We start from the raw sequence: 24,986 nt of genomic DNA, 5'->3' as shown, positions 1-24,986 counted from the left end.
TTCATATGTGTGTGTATTTTATATCCACATGTGCACAGACACGTGCAGAGATGTGAAACTTAGTATGTCATAATCCATAGTAGCTATAACCTTAACAAATTGTGCATGCAAGCCTAACATGACCCATAAAGTCACAATTAATTAAATGAACTAACAAGAAAGCAGATACATTAAGCTTTGCAAAATTGTAAAATTAATATTACAGCTATGTCACCTTCACCTGCAACTGGACTGAGCAAGGGTGAGAGAGAGAGAGAAATCAATTCCACGAGTTTTGGAGAATGTAAGACTGTGCTGAGAATGTATCTGTGTCTTGTGATGTCTTGTTCTGGTGTCGTTGCTGCTCTGTGGCGGGGGGCTCTGCATCACCAGGGGAGTCTGGCAGGGCTGGCAGGGCCATATGCCAGGTTTAGCCACCGAGGGGCAAAGCCTGGCTTTGCTGTCCAGGCTGGAGGGTGTAGGCGTCTGGGGGCGGGTGTGTCGTGTTCCTGTTTCCTTCATGAGTTTGCCCCTGTGTCTCATCAACAGGGCTGCATCACCCACCTCTCCTGGCATTCATAGAGCTCCTCTTACCACTCTGGCACTGCTCTCCAAATGGTCTGGTTTCATCTGGGACGAGCACACTGCTGTTAAATTTTACCCATTTGGGCTACGTACATGTTTTATCAGAGTCAGACATGCTTGAGATCAGTCAAGGTGCAAGGTTGCAGTGAATGACTCCTAAAGGCCATTTTTCATTCATTTTCAACAAAGTTTCAGCAGCACCATGTTCCCTTTGAGTAAGGAAAGTGGCTCCTCTGAAGTCCAACTGAATAATGGGAGAACCTAAAATAATTCTCCAGTATTGAACCTCAGAGGGTCTCACCTCTGAAGCTTGGGGGTGAGTGGGTGTTCTGGGCTGTGCCAGTGAATCACTGCCCTGCAGAGCTGCTGCAAGAAGTGGTAAAAGGAGCTTTGTACTCATTCTGTGTAAAGGTGTGTTGTCTGTATGTCTGTTGTATCTGTGTTCCACCTCGCTGAAATCCTCACAGTGGGAGAAGCGCTGTGTGAAAGAGCTGGCTTCTTTGGGAGCACACCTGTCTTTTTTGGTTGCTTTGGTCTGACACGGCTGCTCCAGCCTGGCCTGCTGTTCCCTCCAGCAGTGTTAATTGTGTAGCTGGGACCCAAACCAGGGCCATACGGCACCGCTCAGTGAGACTGGAGGGGTGACAAATGGGAAGGTGTTGAGACACGCCGAGGACACGGGCCCACGCCCGAGCTCTCTGCAGAAGCCGCTTTACCTCTGACAGATCCAGCACACACTATTAATTGTTTGGGGCCAGCCTTTGCCAAAACAGCCTGCAAAGGGCTGAGAGACACTCCTGACTGTGTCTGCTTGTCACGCTCCCCTTGCTGAAGGCAGTGACAAACAGCAATTAATTCATTGTCTGGATTCTGTTGTGCTGCACGTCTGTGCGTGGCGAGCTGCCTTCAGCCAGAGGAGATGAGCCACACAGGCACCCGGCATGTTCATCACCCCAGCGCTCTGTAATTGTGTCTAGACAAAAATCAGCCTCTAATTCAGTGAGGGCACGGGTGTTAAGCGTAGCTTATAATTGCAGGTAATTAAAATGTAAAAATATTATCTGTAAAGCCAGCTTAAATGAAAGTGTCGAAGCAGACGTCTGTACCTTACCATTCACCTCCTATTCGTTTAATTTTTAGTATTCCCAGTCCTTCAATGCATGTCATATTTTAACTCATTGAAGAGAAACCCTCAGAGTTAACCAAAAGTCTTAACACTGACAAGCACCAGAGCAGACCCAAATTTTTGCACAATAAGCACAGACAGTGTAAAATCCAATTAGGGCCCAATCTGACATCCATTGATGCCAGTGGAAAACAACCTGTTCACAGATACAGAAAACTAGATGATGTTTCATTAAACGTGCTGCATCTGGTGTCTGAGTAGGCACTTACTTAAATTGGATTCCTGAGCTATATACTTGGGTTTCTTTGCTGAAGTTATAGGCAGCTGACTGGTAAAGCAACAGCTTTTTATTATCATTAATTATAAATTTTGGGAGGGGATCATTACAAAATTAGTCAATGTTATAGATACTATCCAATAAATATTAAATGAACCTGAAGTTGTCTTCTGATATGATATAATGTTAGCAATTAGTCTTGCATTTTTAAGAAAGGGATGAAAGCAAGCATGAGTAAGTTAATATAAAACATTGCTGTTCAACAGCGCTTCAAGGTTAGTACTTCACTGTATGTAATATTCATTGTAAGAACCTTGCTGGTGTTCCATACTAATGAGTAGGTGAGGTTGGGCTTTTTTATGTTTCCAGCTGGTTTTATCTCTTCAGTGCTTTTGCAGAGCCTGCACACGAGCCAGTGAGGAGAGCTGCGTTGTTTTGAGTGGAGCCTGTCTGATTTACACCACCTGGGGATCTGTCCCATAGTTATTTAAAGCAGAGTTGGTAGACAGGTAGCAAACTATGCTTGGGAAAGTTAATTAAACAGTAGAAGTCATAACAACTGGCTCTTCTGTCTCCCATGAAAGAGGAGGCAGGTGTATTGTTTCTGGCAGAATAATTCTCTGCTGTACACATTTATTTATTGATGGCTTGGAAGAGGCTCTTGCACTGGATAATGATGCTAATATTGACAGAAGGAAATATTATAGTGATAAATAAAGGGAAAGTCACAATTAGATACCTAGAAAGTAGAAACCACTGCCTAACTTTTAATAGTGATTTAAATAATGATCCTTTAGTATTTAAAACTATAAGTTGATAGTTATATCTCTGTTTTATGTAAAAATTAGTTGGTCTCCAACCTTATTTAAAGGTTAAAATTGCATAGCGTATCCTTTTATATACATCTGAGTAGTCCTGATTTGGGTAAAAAGGTGTGGTGTTTTGATTAAAAATGATAGTTTCTCTTCTTTCCCTTCAGTTCCAGATTATCAAGAGCAGGATATCTTTCTATGGAGAAAGGAAACAGGGTTTGGATTTAGGATTCTAGGTGGAAATGAGCCTGGAGAACCTGTAAGTATCATGTTTTGGTTTGTGACATCTTTCAGAAACACAGCAATAGAATGTGCAGATGTGCAGAACTATTTTAGCATCACTACTAAAATAGTTAGTGGACTATATATATCCTCATTTCCCCACCCTCCCTCCAAATTAACCCCACTACTCCATAGCTGAAATGGGTTTGGCTTTTCCTTCTACTTTAATGGTAAACCAAATGAAAACATAGGTCCTTGGACATTGAGGACAGGATGTCCTGGTCATGTTTGCAAGTATTTTGATCTTAGGATGCCAGGTTCTCAGATCTCAGAATGCTCAGTTCTCTCCTTGAATTCAGTTAATCTCTTTACCATAAATCCAGTGCCTGTGGGAGGTGTCATCCTTTCCTGTGCTGCACAGGTCACAGCTAGATGGTGGCAGCATGAATTTCCATGTTTTCCCCTGCCAAAATTATTTTGCTCATTTATGGGAAGAGAGACCATGAATTTGTCTCATGCTAGAGTAATTCCACAGAACTCTCTGAAGATAAACCAAGACTGAGTTGGTGGACAAGTGTGTGGTGCAGAGCTTTTAAACCCTGCAGGCAACTGAAAGGGTAACTCAATCTCAGCTTCCCTGACAAGACCCTCAGTTCTTTTAACCATCTTCTGTCTGGTCACTCTCTCGTTGAACACATTTCCCAAGGCTGTCTGTCCTTAGAGTCAGTGGACTGCCTAAAGAAACAAGACATCAATTTATTACAATTCCACAATGTGCTGTAGTCACATAGAGCCACTTTCACAGGAGCAACTTTCCTGACCAGCAGACATTTGTCAACAATTCCTTGTCCCTACTAAATTGGGTCTAACTATGAGTGCCCCTTGCTTCCAGCTGGCTGTTGAGCTGGTTCTCATTTATCTCTCTCCTCCTGTGCTAATTCCTCAGATTTACATCGGTCACATTGTACCGCTGGGTGCTGCTGACGCCGACGGCCGCCTGCGGTCGGGTGATGAACTGATCTGTGTGGATGGGACGCCTGTGGTGGGGAAATCACACCAGCTTGTGGTCCAGCTTATGCAACAGGCGGCCAAACAAGGTCATGTCAATCTGACCGTCAGGCGCAAAGTGGTTTACACAGGTAGGCTGCAGTATCACCCTGCAGGGGTAGGTTTTCTTGCCAGGATCCCATCTGTTCAGCAAATGGTCTAAGGAAAGAAAAAAAAACTTCTAGTGCTGGGAAAACTCAAGGGATGTACTGTTGTTTTTCCACTTTTGCCTGTTTTTAGTCTTTTTTGTTCCTGATCAAATAAGTTTCAAGTATTTTTTTCCCAGTCAAGGCTTTCTTAGTTGGCTTTCCCAGTCTTCATAAGGATGCTGATAAAATGGGGAACTGTTCAGTTGCAATATTTAATTCTTAGTTCAATTTATGCAGCAAACATACAGTATAGCCAACTGCTTGTATTTTTTGTATACTTCCCAAAACTAATGTGTGCTTAAACTGGGAGTGAGGGAAAAGATGATGAAGAGTCCACAGAAGGGGGATGAAAGGGCAGAGAAGCCAGTGAGGGCTCTGGTGTGTAGTGGCTGCTGTCCCAGGCTCAGGGAAACTTCAACATGTAGTCAAATGACCTCAGGATGGGAAACTGTAAATGTTGGTTCTGGTGGGCCAGGGTGTGTGTGTTTGTTGTCACAGAATCATAGAATGGCTTGGGCTGAAAGGGACCTTAAAGATCAACCATTTTCAACCCTTCTGCCATGGGCAGAGACACCTTCCACTAGACCAGGCTGCGCAGATCTAGAGAGTTCTCTGTATGCTGAATTATGCTGGGCATTGTGCACACACTGCACAAGTGTAGGATCTAAATGAACAAAAAAGAAGGTGGCAGAAAGACAAAGATGCAAAGAGAAGTGACATTGCCTGGTGTGTTGTGGCACCCAGATAAGTGATTGAAAAATGTCATGATAGCAGAGAATATGAAGACACAAGCATGAGCTTTCAAAATAACATGTGGCCTTATGTTTAATATTGGAGAGTAACTATTGAGTGCTGCCTGTCCCTTTGAGTACCTTTAGGAACTGAGGTGTGGGATTTGCTTTAACTCTGTCAAAAAAAGAGGATATTATATAGCTTTTCAAGTGTAGGCATCATCAGATAAAATAGGCAGTGATGTGGTTTGATCTTAGAGAGAATCAAAATAACCTTCAGGTTGGAAATTAGGTCCTCAGTGGAAGTTAGGACTAGAAGAGTACCTCTAAAATAGCTCTGTGTTCTTATCCAGGCCTGAGCTCCTTCTGCACAATAATAAATAAACTTTCACTTCTCATTTCTTTCCTTCTTCCCAGTGTGGATTAAATGCCAGGTTATGGCTCTCCTCTGACAGCCTCTCTTTAGTTCCTGACCAAGGTCTGGTGTGAGAGAAGCTTTAGAAGAGCATTGGGAGGAAGGGGAAGGGCAGCTGAATTTTGGTATTGTTTTTGTGTGTAGATTCTCTATGCAGTTTTACAGCCTCCAGGCTGGAAATTACCATGAAAGATTTAGATGCATGAGATCTCTCTTGATATTTCATTCAGAGGCATGTTACTGCAGATCGAGCTATTTCTGAATCATTGCAAATGTGGACACTTACTCTAGGATAAATTATTCAGAATCCCTTCTTTCCCCTTATATTTGCAAGCTTTTAAATTTCAGCATGACTTTATAGAGAAGGCTGTTCCTGAATTTTGGTCCCTTGTTCCTCCTGTCATCTGTATGCCAGTAGAAAAAGATAGTTCACCTAAATGAGTACTCTCTGTCCTGAGATTCATTTAGGGGGAATTTTATGCTCCTGTATTCTTAATATGAAGAATGCTATGTATTTAGTACATACTTTTTGAGTATGTAAGTGCAGACAGGACTTCTATCCAAGGATATTTTAAAGTCTTTTTTTTTTTTTTTACATCATGATTTTACAGTTTTAGATTTTGTTTGCCATCCATTTTCTTGCTGATGCTTTTAAGATCTTCAACTTAATTTTGATCCACTAAACTGGAGAAGTGACCTGATTAGCAGAGGCAGCCATTCAGCAAGGACAAGTGCAATATGCTGCTCTCAGCTGCACAAATGGACTGCACAGAACAGGCTGAGTAACAAGAAGTGGAAGCTGTTGTGGGCCACGAGCTTTGTGTTGAGGTTGGTTCAGGTGAAGAAAAAGACTGTGCAGGGCTGTAGGCAGGGGGGAACTCTCCTGATTTCCCAGCAGATGATGGCTTAGTGCAATATGGTCCAGCACTTCAAGAAAGACATAGTTGAGTTGGAGAGAGCCCAACTGGAGGGAGTCCAGAAGACCAGGGAAAATAAGGAGAGCTCTACAAAACATGGTCTGAAAGGAAATATTGAACAAATTTGGATTCTTTAGCTTAAAGCAGAGGAGGTATTAAACTCCCCGAGATTATAAGAGGCTGCTGCGAAGAGGAAGGGAATAATATGTTCTCCATATGCCTGTTAGATAGCACTAGAAATAATAGCCTTATGTAGCAGCAGGGAAGATTTAAGTCAGATATCACAACCAATAGATTGCCTGGGGAGATATTTAACAGCTGATTAGACAAACATCTGTCAGGACTGATATTAGGTATAGCTGGCCCTCACTCGAGCAGAGTCTAGACTAAGCAATTTTTTTGAGATTTCTTCAAGCCTTGTGGCAGCTGATTAAATTTAAACTAATACTCCTTCCAACTTCAGTTGCTGTTAAACACTTGTTTATTATTAATGTTAACAGTATTTAATATCTGTACCAGACTGTACAGATGATAGTTGCTGGTTCTTCAGTCCAGAAGTGTATGGTTCACAAGTTGTTTTGCTCATGTAGAGAGATTATTATTATTACTAAAGATCCCATTGATCAAAGGCAGTCAGTGCACTAATTGATAGCTTTCAGTTTAAAACTACACAAAAGATGTTGTTGGGAGATACTACTGCCTGTCCTTGTGGCTTGTGCATATACATGTACATATGGTTGAACGTGTATAACTGAAGTGGGGATGCAATAGCTAGAGGAGACACCTTTGAACTGGTGTAATACAGGTTTAAAATGCTCCAGAGCATCCAAGCACACAGCACTGCAGTGGTTTAACCAGGCTGCAGGTAGGCAGTGGATGGCTTTGGCTGAATATATCCTTGGATAGATGTCCTGTCTGCACACAGCTGAGGGTGAGTGTGTGTGGGCAGTGCCACCACTGAGCAGAGCTGTTGGTGGTGACATCTGAAAGCATGGCCATGGTATAACAGACCAAAGCAGGTGATTTTCTTCCACCCTTCTCTCAGTAGACAGCTGTTTCCAAGCACTAAATAGCACAGCCTGCTTGAAGTCTTTTTTCTCCCGTCCCCAGTTCCCAAGGCAGAGAATGAAGTCCCATCCCCGGCCTCCTCCCACCACAGCAGCAACCAGCCGGCCTCGCTGACGGAGGAGAAGCGAACGCCGCAGGGCAGCCAGAACTCGCTCAACACGGTCAGCTCGGGCAGCGGCAGCACCAGCGGCATCGGCAGCGGCGGTGGCGGGGGCAGCGGGGTGGTCAGCACCGTGGTGCAGCCCTACGACGTGGAAATCCGCCGCGGAGAGAACGAGGGCTTCGGCTTCGTCATCGTCTCGTCGGTGAGCAGGCCCGAGGCAGGGACGACGTTCGGTGAGTCCTGCGTGTTTTTAATTGCACCTCAAGCGAGCTGCAAGGCTTGCGGCCCAAGGAGGCGAGGGGGGACCTCTTTAATTAAAAGTTGCGAGCGTGCCCCAATTTATGTAATTAATAGTTCAATCAGAGGCAAAGACTTGGTAGGTGTTTGCCTCCTGGGTTTTGTTTGTCACTGAGTTGAGCAAAGCGAAATAAGAAATGCCAACCTGAAGAGCTACAGTGCCACCAATGGCAGCTCCTGATGCTCACTTTCTGGGAGAGCCTCTCTGGGGTTTGGTCTCAGAGGAGCAGCTGGCGATCCTCCCAGTGATGCCGTTTGCCCGTGCAGAAATGTAGCAGGTGGAATGAAATATGTCTTGTGATGGTGGAATAAAGCCAGTGGATTTAAAAGCAGTAATGCTTAAACTGATTAACTCCTCTTTGGCAATCAGGGTTATTCTGATCATCATTATGTTGTGAGCAAGCTGGAAAGTTTTAATTAATAGTGCTTGCTGGTGAGACATAAAATGGGGTATACTGTTAAAAGAACAGGATTTTTTTTTTACCCATTTCACCTCTTCCCAAATACATTTCTTCAGAGTAGGAAGAAATTAACTTTAAGCTATGTCACATGTAATATCCTGACCTAATAGAGGTGGTCATGGTTTCTGTCTGAAGACAGTCTTTCTGCTAGGCAGACACCCATTTCCAGGGGTTGCTGCAGAGATGTATATAAGCTGGTTTTGCAAATATGCCCAGAACAGCTTGTTCTCAAGCAGAGGTGTCATTACAAGGAGGAAGCCAGTCAGAGATGTTATTTCCTTCCCTTTCCATCTCCTCCAAAATGAGGCCGGATGCAGCATCCACTTGTACTTTGTAAAAGAAGGTGTTCCCTTAGTCTGTGGTATGTGATAGGGGTGGAAGGAAATGAAGGGTAGAGAACTTCCTTGGCCATCTTCACAGCAGTGCTGTGATCTGCAGAGAAAACATTTTGCAGCTTTTGCAGCTCCCTGTGCAGCTTGAGTGCTCCTGGGGCTTTTCCCTCATTCTCTTAGGCTTTATTTTTGACATTTCTTGCCATGGCCCATCAGTGGCACCCCTAGTAATACACTGAGGGAGCACCGCCTCCTTTGCTGGTGTTGATGTAGAACAGGCCATTTCTAGCAGAGTTGTGGGTAGTCTGGCATCAGAGATTTCAAGGGGGAAATGTGTGGTATAAAACTAGTGTGTTGAGTTCTGTCAGTTCTCAGGTTCTGGGCTCTCTCACACTGTCCTTGGTGCTGGAAACTGCTCTTCCAAGATAGGTGTTTTGGTGCATTACACAGTGGTGTAATGTAAAACAGATTAAACTGAACACAGTCTAGAACAGAGGGTGTGCTTTTATCTTCTGAACAGATTTGCAAATATGTGTAAATAACTTTTTACTGTATGAAGACTATGCTGTAACTCTTCTCTGCAGAGAAACCTTGACCTGAGGTTGTAAAAAGTTGTGTTTGCTTTAGCCAAAAATACTTGCTAACTGGAAGTTTTCTGTGCAGGGGCTCCCAAGGAGATCTGTTGATCTGTGACTGTTTTTCCTTTAATTTTTTCAAGTATATTCAGTTTTTTCCTAACACTCCGCATGAGATGTGTTCCCTCTGCTGTCTGGTGCTTGCTCTGGACCTGCTTTGTAGTATATTTCTTTTATGGGTAGCATTTAGAGATGGGCCAAACTGGTTCTAAAACCCACCTTGGTCACTTTGGTGTGGGCTCTATCATCTGTGTTAGTGGACTGGATAGAGTAGAAACTCATATCCTCAAAACAGCCTGCAAACTGGATGGGGTTTTGTATTACCAGAAAGAGAAACTTTCTAACATCATGGCAAAATAAAAAAAAAAAGAAGGAAATCTCCCTAATGTTTGTAACTAATATTAACACTTTCTGCCAGTTTTCATTGCATCTTTCCAGCCTCACATATCCTTGTCTTAGCCTTTTCTTCTTTATGGTCTTTCTAGTGTTGTCATGTGTGTGTATATCTCTAAAACTACTAATCAAATGGAGACTGCAGCAGCGATGGGAAAGTGCATCTTGAGGGTGAATGTATTGTGGATGCAAAGTGTGAGATGGCCACTGTGTGTACCCCATGGCTTTAACCATGTGCTGTGTGCCCCAAGGCCTCTTGCCCACGTAAAGGAGCTGTAAGAAAGCTCACTGGATTTATCTGAGTGATGTTGTGCATCCCCTGTGTCCTAATTCTGCATGTTGTGGGCAGCCCAGTGTTTTTGAAACAAAACAACTGCATGGAGCAGGAGGAGAATTTTGTCTCCAGAACACATTCATCCTAAAGTGCTCTCGCTCTGTGTGTCAGACATCTCAATGGTTTTGTGTGTGGTTTTAGAGGTATTTGAATGAGGAGAACCTTATTCCTTCTTTGTTCTCACCTGGTGCCATCTAAGATCATAAAAGAGGAAGGGTTAGTAGAGGCTGAGGAGGCACCAAACAGGTTTCCTTTGTCAGTCTTGGCCCATCTGTAGTGGTCCTGTGCCTTCCCTGGTAGTACCTTTATTCACAATGGAAGAAAAACGTTTCATGTTGCTTCCCCATGCAGCGCTGATAGAGTGGGTCTGTGTGGTAGAAAGGGAGCCACATTCCCTCCTAGGCCTAGAATGATTTTATCTTTCTAAATTGAGAAAGAACAAAACATTGGCAGAAGCTTGAACAGCAGTTGGCTTAGGGAAGGACTAGAGAGGCTGACATTGATGTAATCTTGGAGGAGAAAAGTTGAGTTTTCTACAAACAGTTTCAATTTTTTTCTTCAAAAACAAAATCAGATTTGGGTTATAATGGAGCTGCTGAGTGCAGTTGTAGTCAATAAAAATTGCACCATTTATTAGCAGAAATCCACTTGGGGGGAGTTTTGAGGGATTAACAAAACACCTTTTTGTGGAAGAAGTTAAGTGTTGTGCACTCAACTAGTTGATTGCCAATGTTTTGAACACTGGCAGCAAAGCTATCCTATAATAACTTTTGCTTGATGCATTAATTAATTAACCCTTAACCTTCTCTTTCCCTTTTCAACCCTTTTTTTCCTTTTCCCCTTCACCATATTCCCACATACGTAAACAATAAAAAAAAAAAAAAACCAAAACCAAAACCAAACCAAAACAAAAACAACCCCCAAACCAATACAAAAGCGGGAAATGCATGTGTGGCCATGCCTCACAAAATAGGTCGGATAATTGAAGGGAGCCCCGCAGACCGCTGTGGAAAGCTGAAAGTAGGCGACCGGATCTTGGCCGTCAATGGGTGCTCCATCACCAACAAGTCGCATTCAGACATCGTCAACCTCATTAAGGAAGCGGGAAACACCGTCACCCTGCGCATCATTCCAGGAGATGGTAAAGTATCTGATTCCTGCTGTCTTACCTGACCCCCTTCTTGGTTCTGTTCCCCGGGCTTTTTCTGTCACTTGGAGCTGCCAAGCCGTGGAGGACTCGATTTCCGCTCCCACTTTGGGAGTTAGCGGTGAGGGAAGTTGTGAGTCTCCCATAGCTTTATTTTTTGATTCTTTTTGTAGAGATGGTTGGTTTTTAACAGGGAGGTGCTAATTCAATATAAAAAAATTAAAAATAAAAAAATAATATTGCATTCCATGTATTAAAATGATTCCCTGCTTAAAATGATCTTCCATAAATTTGATGGATCTCTCAATACACTTGGGTTTGATTCTTAGCTTCATAATGCAGCTTTAGAATATTTGGGAATCACTTGTTAGTATGTGGGATTCCTGAAGCTTTGTATAGACACAAGCAGGCTATAAAGAGATCACAGAAAAAGATAAACACTTCAACATGTTTTAAGCTGTTTTAAAAGCAGATTTGCTTTTATTCTGGGTAAGTTGCTTTGAGAGCAAGCTCAGTACATTTTAAATGACTGCTTAAATTGTGATTCTGAAGCTGTATTCTGAAGCTGTATTTTAACTTACCCTAGACAGGATCTCACTGTTTCAGATGAGAGGGAATGTGCAGGTTCCCTAATAATAAGTTGACACTTCGTGCTGATTTCAGGTCACTGAAGTATTTAATAAAAATAAGCATCTGTGTTATATATCAGTTCCATTAAACTAATCCCTAGCTTGATCCCTGGATAGGAACTGATCAGAAACCTGGTAAAGTATCTGCAGCAGAACTAAAATTGCTGTTCTAAATTCTAAGTATTTTCTTTGTTTATTGTTCTTCTCTGCCATGGATGGGTTCAAAGTAAGAGCTTGTTGGGCAGAAACCTTTCCACATTGCTCCCCACAGACCAGGATGAGAAATGATCTGGTTATAAATTATTTCTGTTTAGGGTGATCTGTTTTGCACAAAAGCTTTATTTTCCTACTGTCTAGTGGGTACCAGGTCAAATGGTATATAATCCTCTGCTGCTTGGAGCAAATAGGGTGTTCATGAATAATAAAATGGCTGTGAATCAAGCTAACATCTGAGCTGGCCTGTGCATGCCTATTTTGGAAGATAAACTGGGAGAAGAATTGTTCATTACCTGTATTTCAGTATCTGATAAAAAGGAAGGTGAACCTTTAAATAAATAAAGGGCTTATTTTCTGAAAAAGCTAAATCATCTGAGAAATAAACAACTTCTGAATGATTTAAGAATTTTTTAAGAATATAACCTCCTGACATAAATGCTGAGCCAGTCTTGCTCATGCAATTATGTGTCCCAAATATCATGTAAATTGCTTAGGTTGGAAAAACATGTACCTGTGATTGACATCACGTATTCCTGGAGAGGATGGAAAGCTGGTCTTTAGGGAAGGAATCAACTCTGCTTTCATAGCAATTCAGGCTTTAAGTCTTTTTATTTTCTGTCACTTTGAAATTCCAAGTCAGATTGCCATCTTTGTATAGAATTACCTGCATTTATTTTCCAAAAGACAGTAAGACCCAACACTCTCAAAATCTCTGAGGGGTTTGCTCTAAAACCCCATGAGATACAAGAAATTGGTCTCAATGTTGTTTTCTTTTTGATGTCTTTGTATGCTCTTCTTGATTTGTTGTTTTCTTATGTTTCTTTCTGAATGTTTTTTGGCAAATATAAATGGTCTGTGTGCTTCAGGGAGGGGGGAGCATAAATCAGAAACCACTCATCAGATAAACATGAAACAGAGGTGCATCACAAGACTCACAATAAACTCACACTGCTAATCTCTTCTAACATTATTAAAAACACCAAGAGTTTTTGCTTTGTAATAAGTCTTGCACAAGTTAATTGCCACAGATGACTGCAGGATTGTATTTGCAATGAAATGATGATGCTGTACCACACTTCCAGCAGATTCAAGGATACAGAATGCTGGAAGAGGACAAGCTCAGATTAGGCATGCAATTGGTGACTGAGAGTTTTAGGGCGGAACAGGGCAAGGAATCAATGAAATATATAGGGTTTAGAACAGGCAATTATAACTGTACTAAAGATAATTTTTGCTGTATTCTGTTCCAGTTTTGCATGGTGGCTGGCATGCATCCTGAAGCAATGTCTAAAACACTGGCAAAATTATGCACAACTCCTGACTCATGGGAGAGGGTGGGCTAAAGATAGATGCAGTACAGTGGTGTGAAGATACATCTGTACCAAAGATGTGTTGTTGCTCTGCTTGGTATTATTAGTGTGACCTACTAAAGGGTAGGAATCTTGCATTCTCTTTGAAGCCCATCTTCATCTGATCTCCAAATATTTGTGGAGGATTTCAGAGGCTTTTGTTCTGGATGAATATAGAACACTTTAACCATGTTTGGGGTCTTTCTTGTGTAGAAGACAGATTTTAACATCAAGGCGTCTTTACAAAATAAACAGAATTATTTCTTAACCCCCAACAGTGCAACTGCACGTAGGGAAGGGCATCTCCTCTTACACAAGCCAGCTGTCAGTGGCACATCACCACAAGGGTGTGGTTTGCTCATGCCTACACTGAGAGGTGCAGGCAGACCTAGGAGCCTCTCTTGCTTTCTGAGCCAGTGGACACAAGCCAGCTCTGGTCTGGAAGATGCTTCAGCTCCATATGCTGAGGGTTTGGGTGTGTTAACTTGAGCACAGCACTGCAGGCTAAGGAGCTGTGCCCTTGTTGCACCCATCTGTCTAAGTGGTTCTTCTTTTTCTCTGTCCCCTTTCCTGAATTTCCCTTGACATGCAAATAGCTACAGAAAGGAAAAAGCTTCCCCTTATCTAGACTTCTCCAGAGTTAATATAAATCCATGAAGTAAATTAAACTCCTAGGACCAAGTAAGCCCATGACCACCACATCTTAATTCAAGCAAAAACCCTCCCATTGCTGCAATTTTGTATTACAGCTGAACTCTGTTTAATAATAACAGATTTCTCCATAGCCAGTAAAATGAATTAGTGGATGCCTGTAATTTGAGAGGCAAACAAGAAGGCCTTGTAATTTTATGTTGGAGACCCAGATGTTTCCATCCAGTTTTTGTCACTGTTGTCGTAGTGGCTGTGTATTCAGTTTAGATTTTGGTCTTGAGAGGTGGATCATGGTCAGTATTTTGTAGTTACTTGGAATCTGTGGTTCTCTCCTGGATACAGTGGGTATAGACACAAAGAGGGGGTCTCCTGGACACAGAGCTGTTCTGCAAAGGAGCAGGTGCCTGCCACTGCAGGGAATGCCATGTCTGATGAGTGGGTGTTTCTGCTGACTCTGCCCATCATTCTCCAAGTGCAACCATCATAAGTGTTGAACATTTGTGTGGTTAAGCACCATCAAGGTGTACATGGAGTTACCACCGAGACTTCCTCTGAAGTTAAACTCCCACAGGAGAGGAAGGGTGTTTTCAGAAACTGCTGGCTTCTGGAGAAATTCAGCATTTGAAGCTCTTCAGTACTAGTATCAGTTCAGGATTGGTACAATGTATGGTTCTGGAAAACATGTTGAGTTCAATATGGAAGAGTTCCGTCTCTGTGTTGCTAATATTTGGCTAATGGCATTGACATGACCTTAATTTTAGGTAGGATTTCAAGTGAGTTTGGGGTTAACTCACCTGCTGAAGTCTCTGATGCAGCTCCAGAACGACAAGGGGAATATTTTGCCATGCCATTCTGGGAGGGACGTCTACATAGTCACTTTTCAATTGCTCCCATCTCAGTTGTGGGAAGCAGGAGACAGGACCTGTCCTTGAAGCCCCTCCTTCCATGCCTAAAGAAATCTGCAATTTGCAAAGGTGATGCTGGGCTGAGAGCCCTTTACCATGGTAGAAATGAAGCTTAGAAGTTACTCCTGCTCCCTATATTCTCTCAGTGCACCCTTTTGTAAGTGCTACCCAGAGTTATTGATGCATTTGGTACAGGTGGCTTCACGTTCCTGCTTTCAGTGCTGAGGCAGTAGTGGGTTGTGTTTCAAAGAAGGATTTCATTAAGTTTGGGGTTTAGCCACATTCAATATCATCTTGTGAGGTATTGGATAAGAGCCTAATTCTACTGGAGATTGCAGTTTCTGATGGAGGAAGGACTGATAAATTTATAATCCCTGGAATAGTTGTTATATCTACTATAAAATTAACCCACCAAACCTACAATACTTAGAGACTTAATTGATTGGAATTCATATGTTCAGACAATAGACAAAACATACAAGTGGGTCTTCATGAATGTGTCTAATGATCAGGGGGATTTCCAATCCAGATTTCCTAATTCAATTTTTTTTTTTTAAATTTTCCAGTTGAGTGTACAGTTTCATATACATACTTAAGATATTAATTTGGGGAATTAAGAAATTTGACCCCATCTCCAGTTCTATAAAAACAATATAATGATGCTTTTGAGTGAAATGCTTTTGCAAAACTCTTTTTTTTCTTTCAGTGAATAGCCAATGATGTTCCCTCATAATAAAAGCAAAATCTATTTTGCAGAATCCTCCAATGCTACTTTATTGACCAATGCAGAAAAAATTGCTACAATCACAACCACACATACTCCTCAGCAAATACCACAGGAGACCAGGTCAGATTGTTTTCCTTAAGGAGGGCATCTTGACATGCTCTCTCTTCAGCTACTTCCTCATCACTTTCACATGCCATGAGCTGTATTTTTCCTCTCTCCCTTTTACTCATTACAGCAGGAGCAACACCAAACCAAAGCAGGAATCCCAGTATGATTTCAAACCACCCCAAGCAGCACAGGTAAGGAGTACCTCTCTAATTGTTTTGCTTACTACAGACTGTTGTTTCCAATCTGCTTGAGGGCTGTGTTTAAATATTTCCCTTGAAAATTCCTCCTGAGAAGCTGCTCTCCCTCAGTCTGCTGAAAAGAAAGAGGAATTTGCTGATTAGTTTCTTAATATGTGTTGCTGTTGTTTCAGCTGAGAAACATTTCCAACACATTCTCATCGAGACTTTGAGGGAGTAAAATTAAAGAAAAAAAGAGCTGACATTTTTAGGGCAGTAATAATTTATGTGTTTGTTTATTGAATTGTCTATTTTGAGGGGCCTCTCCAGAAGGTATTGTTGTGTGCAAATGATAAATTCAGAGAATAAAAAAGAGGAAAACTTAATAAGGGGCGATAGCCGGAGTGTTCCAGCTTGCAGAGACGGCATCTTATTAGAGAGATTATCTATCTCACTGTTAGCTTTCCTTGCCACTGGCCATCCCAGAAGTAACATCTTCCATTAGGGACTTCGAAACATCTCCACAGTAGCATTTGACAAAAACAATGCAAAGGCTTCTGAGCTTCTTACAGAGGAATAAATGATGTGGTAACAGCACAGAAAACTAGCACCATGGCACAGGTTCACCCCAGGTGCCATCAGACAGTGCACTAAAGCTGGCACTGGAAGGGAGGTTGTCCTTGCCTTCCCTGGTTAGTAGAACCTTTAACCACCTCCCCAAAATGTCCCTTCCTGCCCTGGGCATGGGAGGTGCTGTGTAACAGGGGTGCCCAAAAAAGCACCGCAGGACATGGCCAAGCCCACTCATTCCAACAGCCCTTCACCAACCACCAGAACTCCAATCTGCAGAGTGGGGTCTGAGGAAGCAGCAAATCCTGGTCTATGTGTGAAAATCCAACTGGTTTTCACATTTCTAATTATCGCTAACAAAACATTGGTTGAACAATTCCAACATGAGAGCAGAGCAGTATTTGACTTTCTGTTCGACTGGGCGTTTGTTGTCTTCTCTCCAGCAGGACCAAGACTTTTACACTGTTGAGCTAGAAAGAGGAGCCAAAGGGTTTGGCTTCAGCCTGCGAGGTGGCCGGGAGTACAACATGGATCTGTACGTGCTGCGGCTCGCTGAGGATGGGCCCGCTGAGCGATGTGGGAAAATGAGGGTAGGCACAAACCAGCTTTAAAAACACCTTTCTTTGCAATAAGCTGACTTCCCTGCCTCTCCCTTCTGCTGTGCCAGCTAAAAGGGAAATCAAATGTGAACTGAAAGTGGTTCCTGTTTACTTCTGCTGATGGCATCTCTTGTCACCCTTGGTACACGCTATACAGCAGTGTGTGTTCAGTGGAAGACTTCACCCCCTTCTTCCAGCACTGCTTTCCAAACTCCAGTACATGATCTGTTGTTTAAAGCCCATGGGGCTTTCACGTGTAGCAGTGAAAATGGAACAGCCACAGTCTTTGCCTGCTAGTGAGCAGACAGGGGACAGAACATGTCTATGGCCCACGGGTTACAAAATCATAATGTAGGTTCTGATTAAGATTAATTGTTAACTTCACGTATCAGCTAAACGACAAATATTATAACAAGGGCATATGTTATAAAATGCCTACTGAAAAAATAATTTGACAGGTTTTATGTACTCCTAGGACCTCTGTTAGAGGTGTATTGTAACTTCCCTGCATACGTCATTGTCTCTAGATATATAATGTGAAGGGCATTTTCAAAAGTCTTGTGCTAGGGGCAGATCTGTGGGTCCTAAATTTTTGCTGATGAAAATATAATGCAAAAGTCAGTGCTGCCCTATGCAAGTCAGGGCTTTGACAAGCTCTGCCAAGCCTTGTTTTTTTCTGCTGATAAATGATTATATTTACAGAATCAGCTTTGCTGATTCATAGTAGGTGTCTATATCCAAGTTAGAAACAGACCTGAAAAAGCTCCACAAACATCCCGGTTGGAGCAGACTGTGAAACAAGCAATCACTTTGACTGAAGACTTTACAAATAATCAAAATTAAATAAAATAGCAGCAGTTCTAACACTGCACTTATTGAGAAGCACAGTAATTGCAATGTGATTTTGCAGAAAAGCAGTGAAATATTTTGGTACCTCAAGCTTTCTCCATTATCTTCGTGTCTCCCAGACTCCTGTACACTGTGGATGGTCACTGGAAGGAGCTGGACATGTTTAGCTTCACCTGATGCATAGCTGTTCCAGCTTTGCTATGGCCACTGTCTTGTGGTGTGCTGATAGGGACCCTCGTGGGGCCTTGTTTCTAATCATAGTCTCTTTTTTACATTGGCAGATTGGTGATGAAATCTTAGAGATCAATGGAGAAACTACCAAGAACATGAAGCACGCCCGGGCCATCGAACTGATTAAAAATGGTGGCCGCAAGGTCCGCCTGTTTCTGAAACGTGGAGATGGCTCTGTCCCAGAATATGGTGGGTCAAACTATGAAAACATTCCTTTCTTCCCTGGCATCACTCCATGAATATTTGTCTCAAGATCTGAAGCGGGAATTCTTTTTTATTTTCCTTTCTCACCAGTGTCTTACCAACCTTTGCAACATATAATTGCCTCGCTTGTGCTGAATTTTCTACACATTTCATCCTTTGCTTGCTTCCATGGACTTGGGGCGCAGTGTAAGGCAAGAACACCATAGCAGTATTTTTTTGGTGATCAGAGAGGAAAGCAAAACAAAACAAACCTTACTGTCTTGTCCAGCCAAAAAAGGAATGTCATTGAACTGTGCCAAACTGTTTCTCAGCGGCTGAATAGTTGTTTCACATAGATCTCTTCTTCTAATCAATGCAAAAACTGGGATCCCAAGTTGCTATTCTGAAGCAGTGATTTTTTTTTTTTTTGGTTAGGTTTTTCTCTTAGTTTCTGTCTGTATCCATAGACATGAATGCCGAGATGGCTTATGAGATTTTTGCCTTTCCTTAATATTTATGTAAATATTTATAAAGTTATTTGAGAAAAAGAAGGGAAAAAAAAAAGCTTTACTGCAAAAATATATTGATTTGGCCTCCTGAGCCCTTTTCTTCCCCCTTAAACAGTCTGCTGGTTTCAACTAGTTAATTTGTGAGGTCTGAAAAGGTGAGGAGGTTATGAAAAGGTGCTCTCATGTCTGTCTTGGGGGAAACAGTCCTCGTTTCTTACTAAGAATTGCATTAGATTTCCTTTTCTTCCCCTGGAGGTTGGATTGCTGGGTGGCTTAACTTAGCACACTATTTAATATTATAATTATGTCTTATTTATTTGAGATAATTGTCAAATATTGTGCCCTCGATGGAGGGCTACTCCCAACCAAAGGTCTTTGAGGTTTCTATAGAAACTGATGATTGAAGGGATGTCCTTTATACTTTCCTCCCCGTATTTGGGTTATTTCTGTGTCAGTAAGTTCTGTGTTTATCATTCTCTCCATGCCCTAACACCAGAAACAAAACCCTTCTGCACAATTTATGAACTAGATTTTCTTTTCATTTGCTGTACTATGTTTGAGGGTTTCTGCTCAGTCTGCTCATTATTTAACTTAAAATGACCAATTCAGAGTATAACCAACAAACAATTGAAGTGTTTTAACGATATGGAAGGGAAGTTGTGGGTTTACACTTCTGTAATATAAATAGCACACCAGAAGGTTCAATGATGGCACTGAAATTCTGTAATGTTCTTTCTACTTTTGTCTTTTCCTATACTCCTTTGGATGTACAGTACTGTATCATATGCTAGACTGCATAAATACCCTGTAAATTAAGTGCTTCACTTCTCAAAGCATATGTCTGTTGCACTGAGGATGGAAATCCATCACCAATTTTCTTTTGGCTAATGCTAACCACTAAACGTTCGTTCTCCAAGCAAGGATTTAATATACAGGGGTTGCACTACTGTAAAGAATATCCTTGTAACATTTGGGACTCCTTTCTCTCTTTGTTCTGTTCGCTGCAGTCGCAAATGGTTCCTCTAATAATGTTAAGTTCCAATATTTTTCTGACTTGATTGGAACGTGCTTCTCTATGAGGCTGTATATTTTTGTAATGAGTTTTGTACTTATTTTTAATGTTGTGGTCTCTGGTGGACTTTATTTTTCGTTGTTGTTTGATTGTTAATGTTTTTTCTATGACATTCTGTGTCGCTGTTCCAGCTGTCTTTTAGAATGGATGCTCTCGTTGTCTGGGTTATTGAATCACCTCTTAGATGTCTCTTTATGTCACAATAATAACAACTGCTGTCTTTGCAGCCTTATATTTGGGTGAAGCCTAGACAATCTGACTGGAAAAATAAACTTTCTTTATTCTAAGATAAAATATGTAGATTTTTCTTTCTTTCATCTTTATTATAGGGAATCTAAATTTTCTACTTTTCTCTTTCTCTTTCTCTTACTTTTCTTGGTGCTGGGCTCTTCCTTCCTCAGCGATGATACCTCCTAATATCGCTGCATGTATGAGAAATGACAAGCTCGGGGAGTCTTGCTTCTACCTTATGGGCCATAATCAAACTACGGTTTGTAGCTAAAATCAATATTAGGTGTTTTTGTGCTGTGGCCTAATTCCCTCACATTGCTTTTCTGCTTCGCTATATTCTATATGTACAGCAATTCATCCCGAACACCCTGCGTCCCCCAAATTGTAAGTACACTCTCCACAGGACATGTTTGAACCTCGCTTGTACCTTGTGTGATAGGCAGGTTGCCACAAGCCACGTGCTTACAGCCACAGGAAAGCAGCGTGGTCCCATCCCCAGCTGTGGCCTGAAAGTGCTAATAGAGCCAAGCTGCCCACGTGTGAGTTACAACGTGGGTTTCACTTGGAATTCACAAAAATCACAGCCCATGGACACACCTACCCTCCCAAGCTCAGGAGTGGCAATGCCATCAAATGGGAGACACCTGCCATGATGGCAGGAGGAATAAATGATGTAGAGGGTCTGGCTTGGTGGGAGGGAAGGCAAAAAGGAGAAAAAGAGGGAAAAAAATCTGCCTATCCCCACTAGTGTTTGTGAGGGTTTCCAGTCGTTGCTATCAGGGCATTCCACCTCGAGGTGGGTGTTGGGGTGCAAGCATAAGGAAGTGGCTAATGCCAGCCAAGCTGCCACGAAGGGGTTACTTTAAGAAAGAAAACAATAAGCAAATAAAAGCAGCATTTGCATTAAGGCAGAGCAGCTACTTTAATGTATTTCGTGTTTGTAATGAATCATTCATAAACATCCGTTACAAATGACGGGAGTAATTGTAGCTTAGCTGCAGTGCAGGGCTAGGGTTTAGTTTGGATGTTCTTTTTCTACTTCTGCTTTGCAGTTTGTCTTGCAGAGGCAGCTCAGCTGTATTTTACCTCAAATAGTACATGAAAAATAATGAACTGGAGATTAGATTTGAGTCAAAGCCATCCTACATATTACAGTATCTTTCCATTGCTTTGATATGAAAAAATCATAACTACTGTCATCATTGTTTGAATCATTGTGGCAAAACCAAAATCTACCCTAGGACTTTACATAACACGGTAGAAATAAGTGAGATTAAGCTATGCCTTAAATGAAATGGAAATGGCATGATTACGGTCTAATTCTCACACCTTCAAAATGTTATTTTACAAGGTAGAAACTTAATAATCAATTCTATTTTCTCTACATTTTCTGCTATTTGAACCGAGGCCTCCCACACCTGGAAGGCAGTTCTTTATAATGTCTTAAAAGACAAAAATTGTTTCCTAAAGGCCCTCTTTATTGGAAGCTATTAAAAAAAAAAGCAGACAACAACCTGAACTACAATGGTTTTTTTTCCACTGGAAAGAATGTAGTGTAACCGAAACATTATGAATTGGGCTTGGGGAAAAATGTAAAGTGCCCCATGCCCAGAAGAGCATAAAGATGAGATCAGCTTGGACCAAAACATGGCTAACGATCAGAGCAGCACCAGTACTAACCTGTAACTCTCGTTGTTCACAGTTAAATTAACAAAAGCTTCGGTTAGCCTTCGCTGACTGCTTTAACAGTTGTTTGTTTTTGTCACTAATGAAGTCTGGAGAGTGCTAAGTGGTGTCACAGCACCGCGGAAGGCATCAATACCAAACCCTTTGCTGTTATTTTCTTTCAGACCCCAGCAGTGACAGGAACAGTCCCGCCACAGGTTCACAAAATGTATCGGAAATGAAACCCGCGCCATCCGACCGACGGCAGCACCCATCATCGGAGTCCAGTTATCCACCAGACCTTCACAAATCATCACAACATGGGGACAAGCGGACTTACGTTAGAGACCTAAAAGGCAGCAGAGAGTTTAGCAGACATCCCAATGAACACCACACTTGGAATGGGACTTCTAAAACCAACGACCACGTGCCAGGCAGGAGGATGGAGAGGTCGCCGGAGAGGAGGCACCAAAGGCAGCCAGAGAGGGCTGTGGTGAACGGGCAGAAGAGGAGGTCTCCCGAAAAGCGCAGGGAAGGGACAAGGAGCGCTGACAACACTTTGGAGAGGCGGGAGCGACTGGAGAGGAGGAGAGAGCTCTCTCCTGAGAGGCGCAGGGAGCGGTCGCCCGGCCGGCGGCGGCGGTCGCTGGAGAGGCTGACGGAGCCCAGGAGGTCCCCGGAGCGGAGAAGAGAGAGCTCCCTTGACCGACGGGCCAAGTCGTCCGACCGGCGGAGGGAGAGGTCGCCCGACAGACGGCTCAGGGAGGAACGAGCCGGCCAGCGGGAGAGGGAAGACCCCGGCTGGAAGCACGAGGCGAGCCGCAGGCACCTGCCCGAGCAGCGCAGGCGGCCCTACAAGGAGTGCAGCACCGACCTCAGCATCTGAGGGGCTCCCCGGGGTCCCTGTCACCTTCCCCACACCAAGGGAGCGGAGGAGAGAGTGAAACCACCTGGCTTTCGCAGGCGACGAGACATCCGCCGCCTGCTGATCCTACAAACCGTTTATGCAGATGAAATCTTATAACAAAAAAAAAAAAAAAAGCATTGTGCCTGATGTATAATATTAAAGAAAGTATTTTTCAGTGTATTCTTTTTTTTTTAATTACTTGCCAAATGTTGGTCCTAAAGGATTATAAAATTTTGTTTCTACATTCTTTGTAGATTTCTTAAAAATAATTCCTTTATTGGGCTACTTTCCCCCCTCCCCAATATAGTAAGTGGGGGTAGCCAGTAATATAATATAGGCAAAGGATTTTATGACCAAGTTTGAATAATTTGATCCAGACTGTTCTCTAGTGACTCACTGCTACACTGTATGTAGAAATTTTTTAAGGGTTGGGGGTGGGGAAGGAAGAAAATTGTTCATCTCAGTAGGAATGGAGCGCTCCTGCTGAAGGAATTAAAAAGGAAAGAGACAAATGTTCCTAAAGTTGCAAGAACTGTATGAAGAGACTACTGTTTCAATGAAGGATATTTATAATAATAATAAATAATTTTAAAAAATAAAAAAAAAAAAAAAAAAGCAACCAAACCCACACAGCACAAGATGATTTACAATATGTAATTTGTAGTTTGTTCCATGAACAGTTTATACTTTCAGGCCCCCTGGACAGGATGCGCAGAGGCAGAAGGACTGGTCACCACCATGCCTGTGCCACACGCTAACGTGGACTGTTGAGCTCTCATTAGCCTCAGCAACATGTAACGATGCTATGTCATTAAGGCAGCAGCCCTGCTCATCTCCCAGCTGTATATGGACAGCAATGCATGGTATTGTGTATCTGCTTGGAAGCAAGGGGAGGGATTGGGATTCTGGGACAAGGCACAATGCGGTGGGAGCACAGTCCCCCTGCTCGGAGCAGGTGTATTCCTTCTGCTCAGGCATAACCAGTGGGCTTTTATTTTGCCAAATTCCAAAAGCTCTCAATTCTTCTTGCTCTGTATTTAAAGGGTTGGGTTTTTTGTTGTTTTACTGGTTCATCCTTACTGAGACAAAAGGAGTGCACTTGCTGGGGAGGAAAGAAGAAAAAAAAAAAAGTAAAAAAAAAAAAGTATCAAAGGGAAATCACAGGCTGAAAGAGGCAATCAGTGGGACAACCTGGTTGTAGAAGCCTATCCATACCTGGTTATATGCTGTAAATTTGAGTCTAAGAACAGCAGCAAAAGAGAAACCTGCAAGTTTCTAAGTTGTATTTTTAAATTTGCAAGCTGTGTGGTAAGTCTGCTGTAGCATTGGTCTAAGATTTAATGGATTACTGCCTAGCTGAGCCAAAATGTTTGCCGTTACTGTTGGACCACTAAAGTAAACTGCTGCTTTTTCCAGTGCATTGGTGTGTACATGTATACTGACTCACATCCTCCATATGAACACAAAACCATTGCAAGTCTATCACTGTTGTTGCCATGGTACTGTAAAAACAAAACCAAGAAAGAAGATGGCCAATCATTGTGTGTACAGTTGAAATTGTAATTAATAGAGCCTGTTGGAAAAAAAAAACAAAACTGTTGCCTTTTTCTTGTATAAAAGAGGATTTATGACAAAATTTAGGTGTGAGGAATGTGATTAAGTGTTTATATTTCTAAAAATGGAAAAAATTTGATTCAGGGGATATATTTTAATGTAAACTGAATCAGGTATGTAAAGCTGTTTTAAAATGGGAGACTGTATCAGTAATTCTAAAGCTTTTGTTGGTTTGAATATCATTTCTTTCTTCATGGTGGGCCTGCTTATGTATTATTAAGCACTTGTATGCAGTCTATATTCTCCAATCATCATTTCTTGCAACATGCTATAGGCAAAATGCTCTTTTCTGTGTTGATGAAAAGCAGTATGTGGGCCAATCTTTTTTATAAAACACTATGCATATATAAATACTACATTGTTCATAGCTTTATTTGACTTAATTGGGTTTATACATAACACTAGGACGAGTAGATGTGGACTTACCCAGTAAGAGCTTCTTTCCTTGGAACAGACACTATGTATATGATGTAGCAACAAAGAAGGAGAAAGTCTGTGAATGCTATTTTTATTATCAAATAAAGTTTTCCATACAAAGCATGCATGCGAGTGTAGTGATAAGATAAAGGAAGAACCACACCTTAATGTTACTTATTCATCCCTGCCTAAATTAATAAAACCGTAGGTTATGGTCACCAAGGGCCATCTATTAAATATGTATTAATCATCCATTAAATATGTATTATCATTTGACAAGCCTTAAAGCAAAGTTTCCCAGTCTTCCAGGATAAAATTTCCTCCCCTAAAATAGTCAGAAATGAAAGG

General features: G+C 42.0%; 1 protein-coding gene across 20 annotated transcripts in view; it reads left to right on the top strand.

Moving 5' to 3' along the window:
• The window catches only part of MAGI1 (membrane associated guanylate kinase, WW and PDZ domain containing 1), a 330,591-nt gene extending 305,830 nt beyond the window's left edge, over positions 1–24,761 (top strand). For 7 of the 20 annotated variants that reach the window (XM_058845491.1, XM_058845489.1, XM_058845485.1 and 4 more), the window contains 9 exons: positions 2,947–3,038; positions 3,948–4,140; positions 7,371–7,664; positions 10,821–11,024; positions 15,537–15,627; positions 15,743–15,806; positions 16,805–16,951; positions 18,091–18,229; positions 21,886–24,761. In XM_058845491.1, coding sequence (XP_058701474.1) covers positions 2,947–3,038; positions 3,948–4,140; positions 7,371–7,664; positions 10,821–11,024; positions 15,537–15,627; positions 15,743–15,806; positions 16,805–16,951; positions 18,091–18,229; positions 21,886–22,586 — 1,925 coding nt within the window. In that variant the 3' untranslated portion in view covers positions 22,587–24,761. Of the gene's footprint in view, positions 1–2,946; positions 3,039–3,947; positions 4,141–7,370; positions 7,665–10,820; positions 11,025–15,536; positions 15,628–15,742; positions 15,807–16,804; positions 16,952–18,090; positions 18,495–20,205; positions 20,295–21,885 lie in introns of those variants that run through there. The other 13 variants (XM_058845502.1, XM_058845500.1, XM_058845486.1 and 10 more) reach the window with 8 other exon arrangements.
• The last annotated feature ends 225 nt before the right edge of the window (positions 24,762–24,986 follow it).

The sequence above is a fragment of the Poecile atricapillus genome, chromosome 9, assembly GCF_030490865.1.
Source record: "Poecile atricapillus isolate bPoeAtr1 chromosome 9, bPoeAtr1.hap1, whole genome shotgun sequence".
Lineage (NCBI taxonomy): Eukaryota > Metazoa > Chordata > Aves > Passeriformes > Paridae > Poecile > Poecile atricapillus.
The sequence above is the reverse complement of the archived record's forward strand: the minus strand, read 5'-3'. Positions and strand labels throughout refer to the sequence as shown.